The 19,259-nt window shown below is 42.7% G+C and overlaps 1 protein-coding gene across 1 annotated transcript in view; it reads left to right on the forward strand.

Annotated features, from left to right (window-relative positions):
- Positions 1 to 19,259, forward strand: part of LOC139383444 (neuronal PAS domain-containing protein 3-like) — a 394,236-nt gene that overhangs the window by 107,342 nt on the left and 267,635 nt on the right. Inside the window, exon 3 of the mRNA XM_071127992.1 lies at positions 1,380 to 1,481. Within this exon, the coding sequence (XP_070984093.1) occupies positions 1,380 to 1,481 (102 nt within the window). The remainder of the gene's footprint in view (positions 1 to 1,379; positions 1,482 to 19,259) is intronic.

Below are 19,259 nucleotides of genomic sequence, written 5' to 3' on the forward strand. Positions count from 1 at the left end.
ATTTGCTGCAGATTCAGTGCACAGGGCATACAGCAAGTCTCTGGGACTAGGAGTCCAATAGCTTTTAATTGTGAGAAAGAGAGAGGGTTGAACCTGCATGTCTTTTCTAGTGTACTGAGTTGGAAGAAAGCAGATGTATACCAGACAACAGCAATGTAATAATGTGAAAGTATAGCCAGGTACAATTAATCTGAGCCTTGCAATACCTAAATATTCCTCTCCAAAATTACTCGTCTTGATCAAAAATCTATGAATCAATGACTCATTTTATTTGGATGCGTTTCAAGCAAACTGATTATCTTGAATCCTGTCCTAGACTCACCAAGTACCTTGCTTTAGTCATGCTCAAAATAAGCACATACTTAGCAGGATCTTAATTGATCACTCTTTGTTGTTGAGAATATTCCTGCACAGCAGGAAATACAAGCTCGTAGTGTATTTGAGTTTTAAAAAGGCTTCCAAAGTTTGTAATTTACACTAACGAAAAATGTATTAGGCCTCCCGAGTGGCTCAGTGGTCTAAGGCACTGCATCGCAGTGTTGCGGTGTCACTACAGCCTGGGGTTCAATCCGACCGGGAGTCCCTTAGAGCAACGCACAATTTGCCCAGCATCGTCCGGGTTTGGCCGGGGGGACTTTACTTGGCTCATCACACTCTAGTGACTCCTTGTGGGGGACTGGGTGCCTGCAGGCTGACTTCGTCGTCAGTTGAACGGTGTTTCCTCTGACGCATTGCTGCGGATGGCTTCTGGGTTAATCGAACAGGTGTTAAGAAGTACGGTTTGGTGGGTCATGTTTTGGAGGACACATGACTCGACCTTCGCCTCTCCCGAGCCCGTTGGGGAGTTACATTGATAAGACAAGGTCAGAATTGGGAAGAAAAAGGGGGCCCAAAAAAATACAAAATAATAATCCACATAATAATTGACATTTCCTGTTATTGCAGTATTATTTTCCTGCTGTAGCAAACTGGCTCAAATGTATGGTTCTACGTGACTAAATCAACCCACACACATCCCACACTATGTTTTCATGTAACTGTTGGTTGGAAATGATTGCATGCTTGCGTACATTACATTTTCTCTAGTAGTACAGTATCATTTAGAAAAAAGATCATTACTGAATACTGTGAAAAATGTGACAACCTTAAATTAGAACTGCATGTTCTATCTGCTTTAGATCAGTATGTGTAATATATGATCTTTGTGGTCTTTGAGGGGAGAGGATAGCGGGGCTCACCCCAGAACCATTTATACTGTGTATATATACAGTACATACATCATATACATATTTCCATATATGTACTGTGTATATAAGGCTGTGGTCCATACTGTTCTCTCCTTATAGGCTTTAAGAGATTTTCACGTTGTTTCTCCACAGCGACCCTTACTGGGAGAGGCCTGCTAATGCCAGCTCCTGTTCTGTCTCTAGGCCCAAGACACTCCACCTTGGAGGAGGGCAACAACATACCTCATCGCCATGGTAATCCCCCTTACCTTCTCTGTCTTCCCTTCTTCCTTCTGGTCAGGGGCAGACCAGGCCACAGCTCAGATGCTGTACATACTGTTACTACTACCAGCTACCTCCCTCTCTGGTCTGGTTAGAGAGACAACATGGTTAAGGATGCCAGCTTGTGTAAAGGCAGGCAGGGGTCGATAATCCAGAGCAGAGGCCAAGGTACAGGACGGCCGGCAGGCTCAGAGACAGGCAGTGGTCAGGCGGGCAGGTACAGGGTCAGGACGGGCAAAGGTCAAAACCAGGAGGACGAGAAAATGAGAGACTAAGGAAAAACAGGAGCTGAGACAAAACGCTGGTAGGTTTGAACAAACAAGACGAACTGGCAACAGACAAAAAGAAAACACAGGTATAAATACACAGGGGATAATGAAGGAGATGGGTGACATCTGGAGGGGGGTGGAGACAAGCACAAAGACAGGTGAAACAGATCAGGGCGTGACACTTTCTTATTTTACACAGGTGCTTTTTATGTCATTTGCATTTGTGATGTCATTTAGCTTTTATATTATTTCTGATATTGAGTTAATTGATCTAAGGGGAGTTAGCTATATTTTGTCTAGGTAACTACAGTTCAAATTAAGGTTCCCTCTCTTCATTTGCCATCCAAAGACAATACCGTGTGTAGACAGTAATACTCTTATTTGACCTGGCTTTATGGCTTTGAGCGTTGATAAATGATACACCTCTCAGGGGAACACTGACTGTCCCTTTATAAAACAGGGCAAACTGCTCTGTGTTGTCAAACTGGGGAAGATAAAAGGCTTCATAGTGGGAGGTTGAGTTTTGACATATTCCTCTGAGACTACGTCTCTACGTCTTACAGCTTCAGAAGTCTTTTCAGTTCTCCCCTCTTTCAGATCCTTTGTAGTAAAAGACCTAGGCTTACACATTAGGAAATAAACATGGAGCATAATTCCTCTAGCTCTCTCTCTCTCCCTCCCTCACTCTGATGTACAGCACAGGGGTGAGGGCAGGATTACTGTCGGCCTGAATAAAGGGGATTTATTGATGTAACACTTTGAGAAAAAAGCACTTCTTAATAGCTCATCACAGTCTGTATGTATTATGAGGCTAGTCTCAGGCCTACACCCCCTTATGTGCTGCCTTATAAACAGGCAGACAGGCCTACACCCCCTTATGTGCTGCCTTACAAACAGGCAGACAGGCCTACACCCCCTTATGTGCTGCCTTACAAACAGGCAGACAGGCCTACACCCCCTTATGTGCTGCCTTACAAACAGGCAGACAGGCCTACACCCCCGTACGTGCTGCCTTACAAACAGGCAGACAGGCCCCTTATGTGCTGCCTTACAAACAGGCAGACAGGACAGGACAGTACACACACTACATTCCTGTAGTCCTACACCCCAGGACAGTACAGACACTACATTCCTGTAGGCCTGTACCCCTGGACAGTACATACACTACATTCCTGTAGGTCTACACCCCAGGACAGTACACACACTACATTCCTGTAGGCCTGTACCCCAGGACAGTACAGCCACTACATTCCTGTAGGCCTGTACCCCAGGACAGTACAGCCACTACATTCCTGTAGTCCTACACCCCAGGACAGTACAGACACTACATTCCTGTAGTCCTACACCCCAGGACAGTACAGACACTACATTCCTGTAGTCCTACACCCCAGGACAGTACAGACACGACATTCCTGTAGTCCTACACCCCAGGACAGTACACACACACTACATTCCTGTATGCCTACACCCCAGGACAGTACACACACTACATTCCTGTAGTCCTACACCCCAGGACAGTACACACACTACATTCCTGTAGTCCTACACCCCAGGACAGAACATACACTACATTCCTGTAGGTCTACACACCAGGACAGTACAGACACTACATTCCTGTAGTCCTACACCCCAGGACAGTACACACACTACATTCCTTTAGGCCTACACCCCAGGACAGTACAGACACTACATTCCTGTAGATCTACACCCCGGGAAGGTACAGACACTACATTCCTGTAGGCCTGTACCCCAGGACAGTACAGACACTACATTCCTGTAGGCCTGTACCCCAGGACAGTACAGACACTACATTCCTGTAGTCCTACACCCCAGGACAGTACACACACTACATTCCTTTAGTCCTACACCCCAGGACAAAACAGACACTACATTCCTGTAGTCCTACACCCCAGGACAGTACAGACAGTACATTCCTGTAGTCCTACACCCCAGGACAGTACACACACTACATTCCTGTAGGTCTACACCCCAGGACAGTACACACACTACATTCCTGTAGGCCTACACCCCAGGACAGTACACACACTACATTCCAGTAGGTCTACACCCTGAGAAGGTACAGACACTACATTCCTGTAGGCCTGTACCCCAGGACAGTACAGACACTACATTCCTGTAGGCCTGTACCCCAGGACAGTACAGGCACTACATTCCTGTAGGCCTACACCCCAGGACAGCACACACACACTACATTCCTGTAGGCCTACACACACATTTTGAGTAGGGCCCACATGACGGAATGCAGAACCTGCAGCACATGTTCAGACTGTTTCTCTAGGTCATGGATACTGAGGTTCCAGATGAATACTAACACACCTTGGCTTTTGCTTTCTACAGCTTCTCATGTTCTCTATCTGCTATTGAGAGTAGTCACTAGTAATATGGCTTCTTAGTCAGCCTAAGTAGCAGCCACATTCCAGCTGAGATGAAGAGAAACACTGTGTGTGTGTGTGTGTGTGTGTGTGTGTGTGTGTGTGTGTGTGTGTGTGTCTGTCTTTAAAGTTGTGTATACTATGCGGTAGGTAGCTAGGTTTAGATGGGTTTCTCTATGCTGATGAAGCTAGGCCCCATTCTGCCACCATGATTAGTTTAAACGCCGTCTGAACGTACGGGCCGGACAGTGTGTGTGAGTTGTAAGCGGTTTGCAGTGAAATTGAGATAAATGGCTGTTGGTGAGAAGGATGGCCACCTGCGGCCCAGGTTCCCCAGCACACCTGTCTCTTCTCATTTACCAAGCTCTCTGAGGTGAACTAGCAGTCCGCTCCACTCTCCCCTGATCCCCACCTCGCCCCTCTCCTCATATCTGACACACACACACACACACACACCCTTCCGCCCCTAGACAACAGCACACAGGGATTGAGCTATCTGCCTTGATGAGGTGCAGGAAGATAAGAATGAGTCCCTCATTTTCTGTCTCAGTACCTGTCACCGTTAATACACTTCAGTAAGGGCTGAGTGTCCATTAGCCCTTAGCTTAGCAGTATATGTTGCTGTACATGGTAGTGGTGGTGCTGTCTACTTTATTCTCATTTATGGTAAATGGAATGGCACCAAACACTTGGAAACCATGTGTTTGATATTTTTGATACCATTCCACCCATTCCGCTCCAGCCCTTACCATGAGCCTGTCCTCCCCAATTAAGGTGCCACCAACCTCCTGTGATTTGTAGGTATAATATACCCTTTTTAATGATTTGATTTCTATTCAGAATGTTCCTTGGTCTCCAATTTTCTGTGTTTTCCTATTTTCACCTGACAGACAAGGGCCCCCAGTTTGATATAATGGACGACCACCTGACCTCCTCCATTGTGTTTAAAGCCACGTCTGTCCCCAGCTCTAGAAACCAACCTGATGTTGTACGAAGTAAATGAAGCTACCTATTGAAGAGAAAGAGAGAGACAGGCCTTAAGACTGGACTCGAATATACCGTGTGGCAGGTGGCCTGTTGAAATATCTTTCTAGGAGGGAGTGTATAAGTGGAATCTTAGCTAGAGCATGTCAAGAGCCAATCCATGTGTGTGGTTTTTTAAACGATGCCGTTTAGACACTCGTCTGTTGTCTGGGGTATGTCATAGGTCAGTCCTGAGAATAAAGGAGAGACATTTGAGTGGTAGTAGGAGTCACTACTATGGGTGTAGATTATGTTAGGAACCCAAGGCGGCAGTGGTGCTCTGAAAACAGTCCATCGTTGAAACTGCTATACAGAATGGTATTGTCATGTCACCAGCTTGACAACGCTAAGCAAGCTCTCAATGACTGGTTGGATTGTTGTTGTTGTCATGCTTGTGTATTTGTTGTATGTACAGTGCCCTCCGTAATCACTGGGACAGTGATGGATTTTTTCTTCTTTTGGCTCTATACTCCAAATGTTTGGTTTTGAATTCAAACAAGGACGGTAAGGTTAAAGTTCAGACTGTCAGCTTTCATTTGAGGGTGTTTTCATCCATACTGGGTGAACCGTTTAGAAATTACAGGACTTTTTGTATATAGTCCCCCAATTTTAGGGGACCAAAATTATTGGGACAAATTCACATATGTGTAGTAAAAAGTTAAGTACTTAGTCCCATATTTGGTCCCATGTTCATAGCACGCAATGACGTGCAAATATCACATCATACCCCCCCAAAAAAGCTAACCTCCCATGTTTATTGTAATGGTAAGAGGTTAGCGTATCTTGGAGGTATGATATTTGTGTGTCTAACTTTCTCACTCACCATTATTGATGATTCATTCAGGATTATCCATAATTATAGTAGAATCCACATTAATGTACAAGTGTTTAGAAACTTTATAATTTGATTTGCATCCAACACATTTGCAGAGTCACAAGCATGATGTAATCATTGTGTGCTATGAATATGGTACCATACATTTTTTGCTACACTTTTTACTATTTTAATAGACATATAAGTCAAATACTTTTGGTCCCCTAAAATGGGAGGACTATGTACAAAATGTCTATATGGTTCACCCAATATGGATGAAAATACCCTCAAATAACTAAAGCTGACAGTCTGCACTTTAACCTTGTTTGATTTCAAACAGTAGAAAAAAAATCACTATCAATCACTGTCTCAATAATTATGGAGGGCACTATAGTTAACACACCACTGAAAAGCACTTGGACAGAATGACAGACGAGAAGAACACAAAACAACTAAAGAAAAAACAAACAATACATAATGGACATTATAGTTGTATGCATTGTAGCTTAGTCACACCCTGAAGTGTGTATAGAGAGGCATGCTCAGGTTGGCCCTGTTGGCAAACAAAGCCGAGCAGCAATAGCAGCAGCTATATGGCACATTTTCAGGGGTATAGGGAGGCTCAAGGCAGGCAGGGTGTTCAACCATGTTTGTATTGATTTGGGATGACTATATGATGTTAGCTGTGTGTGTTGCCTCCCCAGTTCACCATCCTACAAGTGTTTGGGATGGGTTTTTCCTCCTTCCTCTTCCTCTGTATTCCAAAGCGGTGATTTGAGCGTGCTCTGTCTGTCTGATGCCTTATGAACATTGCATGAGCTTACTCCTGGTATATGGTAGCTACTACGTTATGACTTTGTTGCATTTTCTTTTCCTTTGATGTGTTGTATTCTTTGTTTATTCTGACCTACTTTTCCCTCAGATTGTAAAGTTATATGAATTATTTAGCTGTTTCTCAGTACCCCTACCATTATTTCAACGGCTTTCTTTTCATTTTTTCTTCCTCTTCTTCCACCTGTTTCTTTCTTTGTCTGCCAAAAATAACACAGCTAATGTGTTGTATAGATTTCCTGAAATTGTAGTCTGAGGTACTTTCGACCTGGGTTCAAGTAGTATTTGTTTTCTTTTCAAATATTTTGAGTGTTTGCTTGAGTCTGTCTGGAGTGTACAGATGAGCGGCGTTGCACATTGTGGAACTATTCCATTGGTTTTATTGCACCAGACAAGCCCAATCAAGCACAGCTAAAGTATTCTAAAAATGTTGATCTTACTTGAAATACAACTGCTATGTCCACCTGTTGTAATGGGGAGTCTTTAACTGAGGTGTTTAACACAATCAACTGCCTGGTTTTATGATTGGTTTGATTTTCACCTAGATTAACTAACCTACAGTACCCCATTTCAAGAGTACTGTAATTTTGCCTTGGGCAGAGCTACACTCTGCTCTGCCCCACATCAGCCTGTTATAGGCATTCAAAAGACTGCATGCACATCAAACTACTTTTATATGAATTTACGTTAAGACTTGTGAATAAATAGCCTAAATAATTAAGCATATTTGTTAGTAATTGTAGATGTTTCATTTAGAAAAATATACATTTCAAAGAAAAATATCCTGGGGTGTAAATTCTGTCGTGCTAGTTCAAAGCAGCCTACCTACTGTAGCATAGCCCCCATGCTATACCATTCATTTACTTTCTTTGCAGAAGACGAGGGTAAAGTCAGCATTTTTTTTATAAGATCAAAGTTAAATGAAGTTCATACAGGTCCATGTAATGTGTAATTTGGGACGGTCTTTGAATGTGGTGTTGCGGCTCTTCTAGACGTGGAATAGCTGTAATTACACAGCTGTTGCCGTGGTAGCGTGATTGACACACGTTTTTGGCAGAAACCATGTGCGCTATTCATGAGCTGCGTTTGGTAGCATTTCAGACATAATTAATTGATTCATATGCCTGTAAGGCTTTTCTAAAATATGAATAAAATAAGCTTAAAAAGGCATAGGATGCCTGGATGTTGGGCATCAGAGCTGGTTGTTATTAACTTTCCCATGTGGTCATGGTGTTGGGGATTTTGACCGTAGTGGAAAGGTTTGGGGTTTCGTTTGTTCTTTTAAACTTGTTCCTGTCAAGTATCTATGTCCTAGAAACATACCAGTATCCAAAGGTGAGTCTGGTTGATAAAGGTCTACATAGGATCCAACATTCAGAAAAAGATAGTTCACCCTCTTTTCTCAATGAGCAATGTTTGTACATCACACACACACACACACACACGCACACACACACACACACACACACACACACACACACACACACACACACACACACACACACACACACACACACACACACACACACACACACACACACATACACACACACATATTTGAAGTGCACTCCCCCACACACACACACACACACACCTGCACATCTATCATATACAGTTGAAGTCGGAAGTTTACATACACCTCAGACAAATACATTTAAACTAAGATTTTCACAATTCCTGACATTTAATCCTAGTAAAAATTCCCTGTCTTAGGTCAGTTAGGATCACCACTTTATCTTAAGAATATGAAATGTCAGAATAATAGTAGAGCAAATGATTTATTTCAGCTTTTATTTCTTTCATTACATTCCCAGTGGGTCAGAAGTTTATATATACTCAATTAGTATTTGGTAGCATTGCCTTTAAATTGTTTAACTTGGGTAAAACGTTTCAGGTAGCCTTCCACAAGCTTCCCACAATAAGTTGGGTGAATTTTGACCCATTCGTCCTGACAGAGCTGGTGTAACTGAGTCAGGTTTATAGGCCTCCTTGCTCGCACACGCCTTTTCAGTTCTGCCCACACATTTCTATAGGATTGAGGACAGGGCTTTGTGATGGCCACTCCAATACCTCGACTTTGTTGTCTTTAAGCCATTTTGCCACAATTTTGGAAGTATGCTTGGGGTCATTGTCCATTTGGAAGACCCATTTGCGACCAAGTTTTAACTTCCTGACTGATGTCTTGAGATGTTGCATCAATATATCCACATAATTTCCCTCCCTCATGAAGCCATCTATTTTGTGAAGTGCACCAGTCACTCCTGCAGCAAAGCACCCCCACAACATGACGCTGCCATCCCCGTGCTTCACGGTTGGGTTGGTGTTCTTCGGCTTGCAAGCATCCCCATTTTTCTTCCAAACATGACGATGGTCATTATGGCCAAACAGTTATAATTTTGTTTCATCAGACCAGAGGACACATCTCCAAAAAGTACGATATTTGTCCCCATGTGCAGTTGCAAACCGTAGTCTGGTTTTGGAGCAGTTGCTTCTTCCTTGCTGAGCAGCCTTTCAGGTTATGTTGATATAGGACTCGTTTTACTGTGGATATAGATACTTTTGTACCTGTTTCCTCCAGCATCTTCACAAGGTCCTTTGCTGTTGTTCTGGGATTGATTTGCACTTTTCGCACCAAAGTACGTTCATCTCTAGGAGACAGAACACGTCTCCTTCCTGAGCGGTATGACGGCTGCGTGGTCCCATGGTGTTTATACTTGCGTACTATTGTTTGTACAGATGAACGTGGTACCTTTAGGTGTTTGGATGAACCAGAATTGTGGAGGTCTACAATTTTTTTTCTAAAGTCTTGGCTGATTTCTTTTGATTTTCCCATGATGTCAAGCAGAGGCATTGAGTTTGAAGGTAGGCCTTGAAATACATTCACAGGTACACCTCCAATTTACTCAAATTATGTCAAGTAGCCTATCAGAAGCTTCAAAGCCATGACATAATTTTCTAGAATTTTCCAAGCTGTTTAAAGGCACAGTCAACTTAGTGTATGTAAACTTCTGACCCACTGGAATTGTGATACAGTGAATTATAAGTGAAATAATCTTGTTGGAAAAATTACTTGTCATGCACAAAGTAAATGTCCTAACCAGACTTGCCAAAACTATAGTTTGTTAACAAGAAATTTGTGGAGTGGTTGAAAAACGAGTTTTAATGACTCCAACTTAAGTGTATATAAACTTCCGACTTCAGCTGTAGCGTCAGGGATAGTGTGTTATGTGTTTCTGCCAGCTCCGGACAGCTAGTCTCCATGCAGGTGGGTTCTGCTCATTGTACCATGACTAGACATGCCTTCTAGTGTTGCGTGGTGCCCTGTGAAGCCTGGTTCTGGGTAATGGCCTCTCCAGCCACAAAGACCAAAGACAAAGTCAGTCAACAAACACGTGTAGCGCGTCTCTAAGCTCCTCTAGGTTTCTGATGCGCTCGCTTTGGAAATCCATCAAAGGCTTTTGGAATAGAATAGCAGACTTTTGGGGGAAAGAAAGTATGCTTTCTTTCAGCTTGTTGCCAAGGTAGCTACTAGCGTCTGGGTCTGTGATAAGAGACTGATACGGTTGATCTGTCTTCTGTGTCTTCTGTCCTATTCAGTCTTCAATATGATCAGAATCAAAGGCATGTTTGAACATTCTACGTTTTGCTCCATGTTCTCACTCCTTGGCATTGTATATGCCAAACTTTATTTGAACACATTACGATCTGACAGTCATTGTTGTCAAACAGTCAATGTTGACGTACATGGCATGGCTTCAAGACATTAAGGAGATCCATTTTGACAGCTCTACATTGTAGTTTTATGGTAATACAGTTAGCATATCAAGTAGGACTAGATATAATGTTATATGGCAAAATACATTTTAATATAATCAATATATACGGTCTTCTGGGCACAGGCCTTCATATTAAAATATGCATAGCATTTCTAAGTGCATCAGCTTTAAAAGGGGGAAAAAGGAAAGTGTCATCCCAACCATGACAGAATAAATTGATGTCTATGAAATGCAGAAGGCAACCAGCTATGTCAAAACATGATTTCCATGCACTGGCTGTTTGCTTTGCTTTTGGCTTGACTGTTGGACTTGATGTAATTATATGTCAATCTCAGTAACCAAATCACTATGTAAACATGAGATCTGGACCATGTTAAGAGAAGAGGAGGGGAGGAGGCTAGTCAAATCAAAAAACAAAGGAGGCAGCACTGTTGACACAATTGACTACTTTGTGTTTTTGCAAGAATGCATGAAGCGTCTTAAATATTTTAGAACGTATCAATCTTGAGCATGCTGATGCAATGGATTCTCAGAAGTATCTTCCTTCCCTCCTTCCTTCCACGTTCAGCCTTACATTACAGTTTTACTTCATTTGGAACTTCAACTTCTTGTTACCCAGTAAGCTTGGTTAGAACCAAATAGTTTCCATCCAACCCTAGTCAACTCCAGCATACATATTTTGTACACAATTACAGTGTAGCACAGAAAGCCAGTCAATTAGGGATCCCATAGTGGTCAATCTTTAGTTCAGCTGGATGGGATGAATGATGTGTTCCACTGTACAGTACTAAAAACAGATTACCTAAACTTCTTTACTTTCTTTCTTTCATGGCCTTAAAAACAGTACTGTCGCTATTGGATGAAAAGGAACGAGCAAACCTAGCTTGCTCCTCTGTACCTTCCATTTAACTCCGGGGAGAGGAGAGGGGATAGAGGAGAGGAGAGGATGGAGGAGAGGATAGATGGAGAGGATAGGATAGAGGAGAGGATAGAGGAGAGGTCTACATGCACTAATGCAGTTTACGGTAATTTAACCCTACCCCAGGCTACTCTGGCCCAGTAGTATCCAGTATCCAACAAATCAAATGTTATTGGTCACACACACATATTTAGCAGATGTTATTGCGGGTGTAGCGAAATGATTGTGTTCCCAGCTCCAACAGTGCAGTAGTATCTACACGGTGAAGACGTTAGTTACCTCCGTCTAGCAGGAAGCCAACTCCAAATCTGAGCTCCAATTAAAAGTTAGAAATCAGCTTGTTACAATGATGACTAAAGCTGCAGCAACTTTAGAGCAGTTTCAAGTCCTAATGCATTATCACAGTGAGGTTAATCAAATCAGACTCCTCATTGCTGAACCAAGGAGTCACACCTTACACGACTACTCAGTCATGTTCATTATCATTAAGAAAGCATTACTTATAGACATCATTATGGTATTACCATTCACTTTTATTGGAATTTGGTATAGAAGTTATTTGAACAAAAATAGGTATTTTGAGTTTAATTCAGATTACCATGTTAGTAGCTCTGTTCAGCTGAAAGAAGGAAGTGATGCATTTATCTTGTTATATATCATGTTGGCTCATTAAGCTTGTACAGTCATCAATCTCCTATGTATTTTTCAGGAATGTTTTGGGAAAAGAGTGTAATGCATAGTTTGATAGAGAATGCTTCTGTTAGAAAGACAATCCAGCACAGGGAGGTTGTTTTTTTTATTTTACTAGGCAAGTCAGTTAAGAACAAATTCTTATTTTCAATGACAGCCTAGGAACAATGGGTTAACTGCCTGTTATGGGGCAGAATGACAGATTTGTACCTTGTCAGCTCGGGGATTTGAACTTGCAACCTTCTGGTTACTAGTCCAACGCTCTAACCACTAGGCTACCCTGCAGCCCCGGGTTGAAAGTTTCAACTGTGAAAGCATTTCTTAGATTGCTTCTGCTATCAGCTGAACTCTATCACTCTGGGAGAGTGTCTGCTATCAGCTGAACTCTATCACTCTGGGAGAGTGTCTGCTATCAGCTGAACTCTATCACTCTGGGAGAGTGTCTGCTATCAGCTGAACTCTATCACTCTGGGAGAGTGTCTGCTATCAGCTGGGAGAGCGGCACCATTAGACATGGTGCATTTATAGGCCTTTATTTCCTATGTGTCTGCTTACACAATCACTATCTCTCATAGTCCTACTTTCTGGAAGATCTCAGGCAATTTCCCCTGTTATGGTCCCACTTTTTAAATGCTGCCGTCCTCTACATCGAATCAGAATGATATGAAATGTTTGAGCATGTTTAACTCTTCAGCCATGTAAATTTGAATTATGACGTTTTATTGTTAGTTATAATGATCAGTCATAAACAGCAAAATAGTTAGTTATATCATCCTGACTGCTTTTAACAAGAATTGAAAGCGCAATAGGAACGTTTTAAGGATACAATGTACTACCAAGGCCATGGTACTCTTTAAATATGGACAAATTATATATTATTTTATTAATCAGGATGTTGTGACAGACACACAGCAGACAACAAAAACACTATATTTTATTCATACAGACATGCCTGCTGCTTCTTACTCTAAACCTGGGTTTCTGCCAGCCAGCCCATCAACTCAGGCCCAGGCTATCAGATTAGATTGGTCCATTCCTCAGTCTCAGTCTCCATCTAGTCAATCTCTCTCTCCATTTATTTATGCCCGGACGGCAGTTAGCAGGGATTGTATTCCGTTTCCCTTTTTTCCCACATCTAAATATAGAATTCATATTTACCACGGCCAACTAATTTGAGTTCTTAATCATATTTGGACCCGACGGGCTCTAAACATGGAGCAGGCCACCTGTCTTTCACATTAGAAGAGTTCCATGGGGCAGATGGGAAGGTGAGAATACTTGTCCTTGGATAAACACATTCAAGAACTGATGGCCACGGCACTGGGCAGGGCCAGTCTCTGACCTGGCCAGCCAACCCATCCCCTCAGTAGCATACAGTATGGGAATGTCCCAAATGACACCCTATTCCCTATATATTACACCCTATTCCCTATATATTACACCCTATTGCCAAGTTTTACACTCTGTTCAAAAGTAGTGCCAAGTAGGGAATAGGGTGCCATTTGGGACACAGGAATGTGATTGACTGTATGCATGTCTTCTCTTTGCCACAGTAATCACTGTGCTGTTGTCATTAGTGAATGTTGTTTTATTATGTTAGAAATGTCTTAATTAAAGCTGTTACATGCACAGTAGAGCTATAATTCTTCTGTTTTTACATCCCATCAAATAAACCATATCACATGTACAACTCCATCAATAAACTCGCTAGGCTGTGGGATTTATAAAGCTAGCCTATATTAGACCCAGTTACTTGTTCAGGCATAAGGAACCTCTTTCTAAATGCTAGTGTCAGTTACTACTTCTGAGCTAAATTGTTGTTCATTGGGAGCTAAACATTAGCTGACAAAAAGCTATCTTTCTCCACACCCCTTTCCTTCCTTCTTTCTCCTCTGCCTCATGATCTGCTGCTTGCTTGATTGTTTATGATGGTCTTTAAAAAACAATTACATAATGACTTTATCTCGTATGAGATTAGAAGTTCTCATTAGAGCCTCATAAAGTCACTTCCTTCTATGAAGCTGAGGAGATAAATGGTACTGATATCGTACCAGTCTATCAGTAGAATGCTATCAGCCTCTAATACACTGCACACTGTAAATATTTATTAGCATAAAATACAAATAACAGACTCATGCACCTTCATGTATTTCACTGTTCTTTAATATGACTTAAGACAGAGGGGAATTAGTCTTGAAGAATTGAAGAATTGTTGAATTCTAGCCTTAGAATTTATCCATTCTAGAATTAAAGTCTTAGAATTGATCAGCGAATGGCCAGTATTGGCGTTTGTGTGGCATGATTTCCTGTACTTTCACCAATGCCTGTGATTCCTGTCTGTATGTCACATCCAGGAGTCTTCCTTACTAATACATTCATGCTTGAAAAGCAATAATGTGACTTTTTATAAATCATATACCGTTCCATATCTAGCAATATATTTTATGGCTTGCAAAATACTGATGATACAGTCAATATTAAGAATAGGCCCTGGTGTTGGGACAATATGAATTCTGGTCAGGAGTTCAGACATCTGACATATTGTTTCTGTGTTTTTTTATCATTCCCCAAGCAGATCTGCTGTTGTCTTCCACTATGTTTTCTGGGCACATTATACGAGTTACACCTGCAGCAAACACCATCAATGATATCTATCTAAGGCTCACAAACATACAGTAGCTTTGTGATGCACAAATAAATAACAAAACAATGTGTATTGGAGAGAAAACAAGTGGAAGGATTTCATTGGTGTAGAATAGAAGGGACATTTCTAGAAAGAAACTAGCTTGTAGTTTCTGCTTTTTTAGTCCCCGGCTGTCTGCCTTTGTTGTCTATTATTGTGATCAGGATAGAGACACAAAGCAAAAGACTGCCAGAGTAATTTAACAAGCATACGGGACAGACAGCAAGGCCAGCCAGACCTCATCTCTGTGAAGAACTGGAATCAGACAACATCAGGAGAGATAGAGAGAGAGCGAGAGAGAGAGACAGAGAGAGAAAGAGAGAGAGACAGAGAGAGAGACAGAGAGAGAGAAAGAGAGCGAGAGAGAGAGAGAGAGGGAGAGAGAGAGGGAGGGAGGGAGGGTCTGGGGTGCATTTTTTAAAATTATTCTTCTTTGTTTATCATTATGAATCACTAGTCAGGCCATTGAGGCCTCAGACTCTCAAAGAGAAGCCATTGTGATTAAATATAATGTCTTGTTGCTGAAGGACTCCTCTTTTTCCACCTTTCTTTCTCTTCTTTCTTCTGTCTGGGGCCCTGTTGTTTTTCTAAACAATGACTATCATCAGCAGCACTGCCACAGTCCAACTCAGAGCTTGTAGCAAGTCAAGGCAGTCCACCATTGCATCAATTATTCAATTGCTATTGCTTTGTACAAACAAGCGCTCTGGTGGAGAGAGAGAGAGAGAGAGGCAGCCTCTGCACAACCAATTACTTGAAAAATGTTTAGTTCATTTATTATTGAGTAAGGTGTAAATCTTGTACAGGTTGTCGGTAGCTGACTCTATGAGGAGTCTATTGTAACCTGCTTTGATCATGCTCCGCTAGGCTCCGCTAGGCTGGTACGGAGCTGCCATTCCCGCTGTGGCATCCAGCATCCATGCGCAGGGAGTCAGAGGAGGGGTAGGGAGGGCTGAGGAGGGTTTGGGAGGGGTAGGGAGGGACTGACACGTGGTTCTGGGTTCACCTCATGGCCTGTAGTGTAATGTAGTATCAGCTTGTACAGCCTTGACCTACAGATACAGGAGGAAGCTGCCTTGTAACCAATGGCCTGTAAGCCTTAGTTTGAGATGTTGAAAAACTAGTGCTGTAGTGTGAAGTTTTCCATACAGTAGAGCTGTGTGGACTGTGGAAGGGTCCTAGTTCTCAGCCCATGTTGAGGACACTGTAGAGGGAAGGGGATAGTGTCATAATGAAAGGATACTTAGTGTATTAAAAAGGTGCTACTCTTAAATCAAGTAGGATACTTCATTTTTTACTATTCTCTTTATTTCAGAAGTGTCTCCTTAATAACTAAAGTAACATCATAAATCTGATATTTAACTTCAGAAGCACGGGAGCCAGACTCAGTCTGTCACATAAAAGCCTCTGTGAGTTATGGATTACATTTTTCTGAGTAATAACCACCAGTATATGTACTATGTCATGTACACATTTTTTTAAATGCACTCTTTGATTTAGTTTTTGAAGATCTTTGCTGTTTGTTTACCCCTACTACATCTTTAAATCACAACAATGTTATCAGACAGATTTTCACGACAACACCCACAAGCCCCCTGAAATTAATTAACAGCGATAGAGCGGCTCAATTGAATGCTGCTTTTCCTTTAAATGGTGTTTAGAGAGACGTGGGGGGCTGTCAGGGGAGAGATCTCACTCTCTGTCTCCTCCGTTTTGGCTGGTGGCCAGTGAGGAAAGAAGTAAGCTGTCTCAAGGATGCAGGGCCGGGGATAGAGAGAGAGAGGGAGCGAGAGAGAGAAGAGAGAGATTGAGGCTGGCTCAAGTAATTATGTGGCTCCCAGGTGATGAGGGCTTTTATGCCATTAACAGTCTGTCTATCCCTGCTCACAGTGTGCCAAGTCTTTAACAAGGGACTGCTGCTAATTTCAGAGCTAATATTGAGCCGTTCCACCTCAGCGACTACAGCAGGTGCCTGGACAAGACACAGACAGATAGGGATGGATTGAGGAGTGGTGGAGAGGAGAGAAAATTACCATTGTACTATAGATTTTTTTTTATTCTTTCTGATTGAAGCAAGCGATTACTGGGACATATCAGGTTCAGGGGAAGGTAGAGGAGATGATGAGCGTTCGTCAAGGATCCATCGCCCCCTCCTGTGCCTCGCTCCCCCCACCCCATTTCTCTCTCTCTCCCTTTCTCTAGCTCTGATTCTCTCTCTCTCCTTTCTAGTGCATCTCTTATCTATCTCTGTATAGTTACCAGGCTCCCCCCTCACCACCTTGGCTGGCTGGCTAGGAAACTCAATATACCATCTTAGGGAAGGGAAGGGAAGGGAAGGGAAGGGAAGGGAAGGGAAGGGAATGGAAGGGAAGGGAAGGGAAGGGAAGGGGAGGGGAGTGGAGGGGAGGGAGGGGGAGGGGGGGGGGGGGGGGGAGGAAGGGGAGGGGGAGGGGAAGAGGAGGGGATTTGTGACAGGCTCTTGAGTGCAGCTTTGAGGAGTTTTGATGTGGTTGGCTGGTTGGCTGGTGAGATACTGGAGAGTATAGATTGACGTCATACACAGACAGGCAGGCATAATATATTATGCTTCTTTTATTCATAAATACGGGGATTTGTTAGATAGACAATATTGTTACAGATTAGTCCCCAAGCTCCATTGGCTGCGTTTAGATAGGCAGCCCAATCCGATCAGCTTGGAAAAAGATCTGATGTGAAAAGATCTGATGTGATTGGTCAGAAGACCAATTAGTGAGAAAAACATCAGAATTGGGCTGTTTTTGTTTTGTATGGGTGTTTGTGTTTTCATATTGGCCCCATGAGCAATGTTGAGAGCAGTAGGAGTATCTTGCTATATGTTGCTGTTGTGATGAATGTTGCTTAGTAGCTCTTGTTCTCTGTCTTTGGACGCCACTCTCTTAGGCTGTGCTCCAAATGGCACTCTTCTCTATATAGTGCACTACTTTTGACCCAGATAGCGCACTATATAGGGAAGAGGGTGTCATTCGAGATCCAGCCTTAGAGATTGAGATAAAAGGAGCCCCTGCTGAATGAGAGAATGATATATAATGCTCAAAAGACTAAACTAGCCTAAACCTGGCCTGAGTAAGCTAGCCTAACCCTGGCCTGAGTAAGCTAGCCTAACCCTGGCCAGCTGTATAGAGAAAAGCCTCAGCTCCGCTCCCTACCCTCCTGTTCCCATCCACAAGAAGTATTTAACCACTGCCTATTTGTTGTTATTCAACGGACATACAGTATCATTGTGCTTATCATCATCATTGTGCTTATCATTGTGCTTGTGATCAAGGAGGAGCTGTCTGTCTGCCAGACATATAGAGTAGCTTATCCTTGTATTTGTGATCAAGGACGAGCTGTCTGTCTGCCAGACAAATAGAGTAGCTTATCCTTGTATTTGTGATCAAGGAGGAGCTGTCTGTCTGCCAGACATATAGAGTAGCTTATCCTTGTGTTTGTGATCAAGGAGGAGCTGTCTGTCTGCCAGACATATAGAGTAGCTTATCCTTGTATTTGTGATCAAGGAGGAGCTGTCTGTCTGCCAGACATATAGAGTAGCTTATCCTTGTGTTTGTGATCAAGGCAAGCTGTCTGTCTGCCAGACATATAGAGTAGCTTATCCTTGTGTTTGTGATCAAGGACGAGCTGTGTCTGCCAGACATATAGAGTAGCTTATCCTTGTGTTTGTGATCAAGGAGGAGCTGTGTCAGCCAGACACATACAGTAGCTGTCCGATAGATACATCCAAATCATTTCAGCAGTCATTGAACATAACTCTATGTTGTTCTGGTGAATTGACTAAACATTACCCAGAATCCTTAACATCTCCCACAATCCCCTCTTTCTTTCTCTCACTGGCTTGGTCCCAAATGGCACCCTATTTCCTATATAGTGCACTACTTTTGACCAGATCAAATGTATTTTACTATATAGGGAATAGGGTGAAATTTGGGACTCAAATATTGGTGCGTCACACCATTTAACAGGATTTCCCTTGATGGAATGGTATGGCAGTAATGCAAAAGACTGACAGAGGGTATTGTGTTGGTGATGAGGCTTTCAGCCACTGCTCTTGCCATGTAATCGCATTGCGTCAGATTTACCTGTAGCTGGCCCAAATGGCTTTATTCACTGCTAACAGGATTTGCCTCGCCTGCTGTGGCGATGGATTCACTGAGCGGGCAGAGCTGTCGTCACTCTTTACCAGGCCTCTTAATTACAGGCTGATGCCACATCACTGCAGAGAACCAGGATCCAGAAGATACCACATCACTGCGGACAACCAGGATCTAGAAGACACCAGATCACTGCAGACAACCAGGGTCCAGAAGACACCAGATC

The sequence above is a fragment of the Oncorhynchus clarkii genome, chromosome 25, assembly GCF_045791955.1.
Source record: "Oncorhynchus clarkii lewisi isolate Uvic-CL-2024 chromosome 25, UVic_Ocla_1.0, whole genome shotgun sequence".
Classification (NCBI taxonomy): domain Eukaryota; kingdom Metazoa; phylum Chordata; class Actinopteri; order Salmoniformes; family Salmonidae; genus Oncorhynchus; species Oncorhynchus clarkii.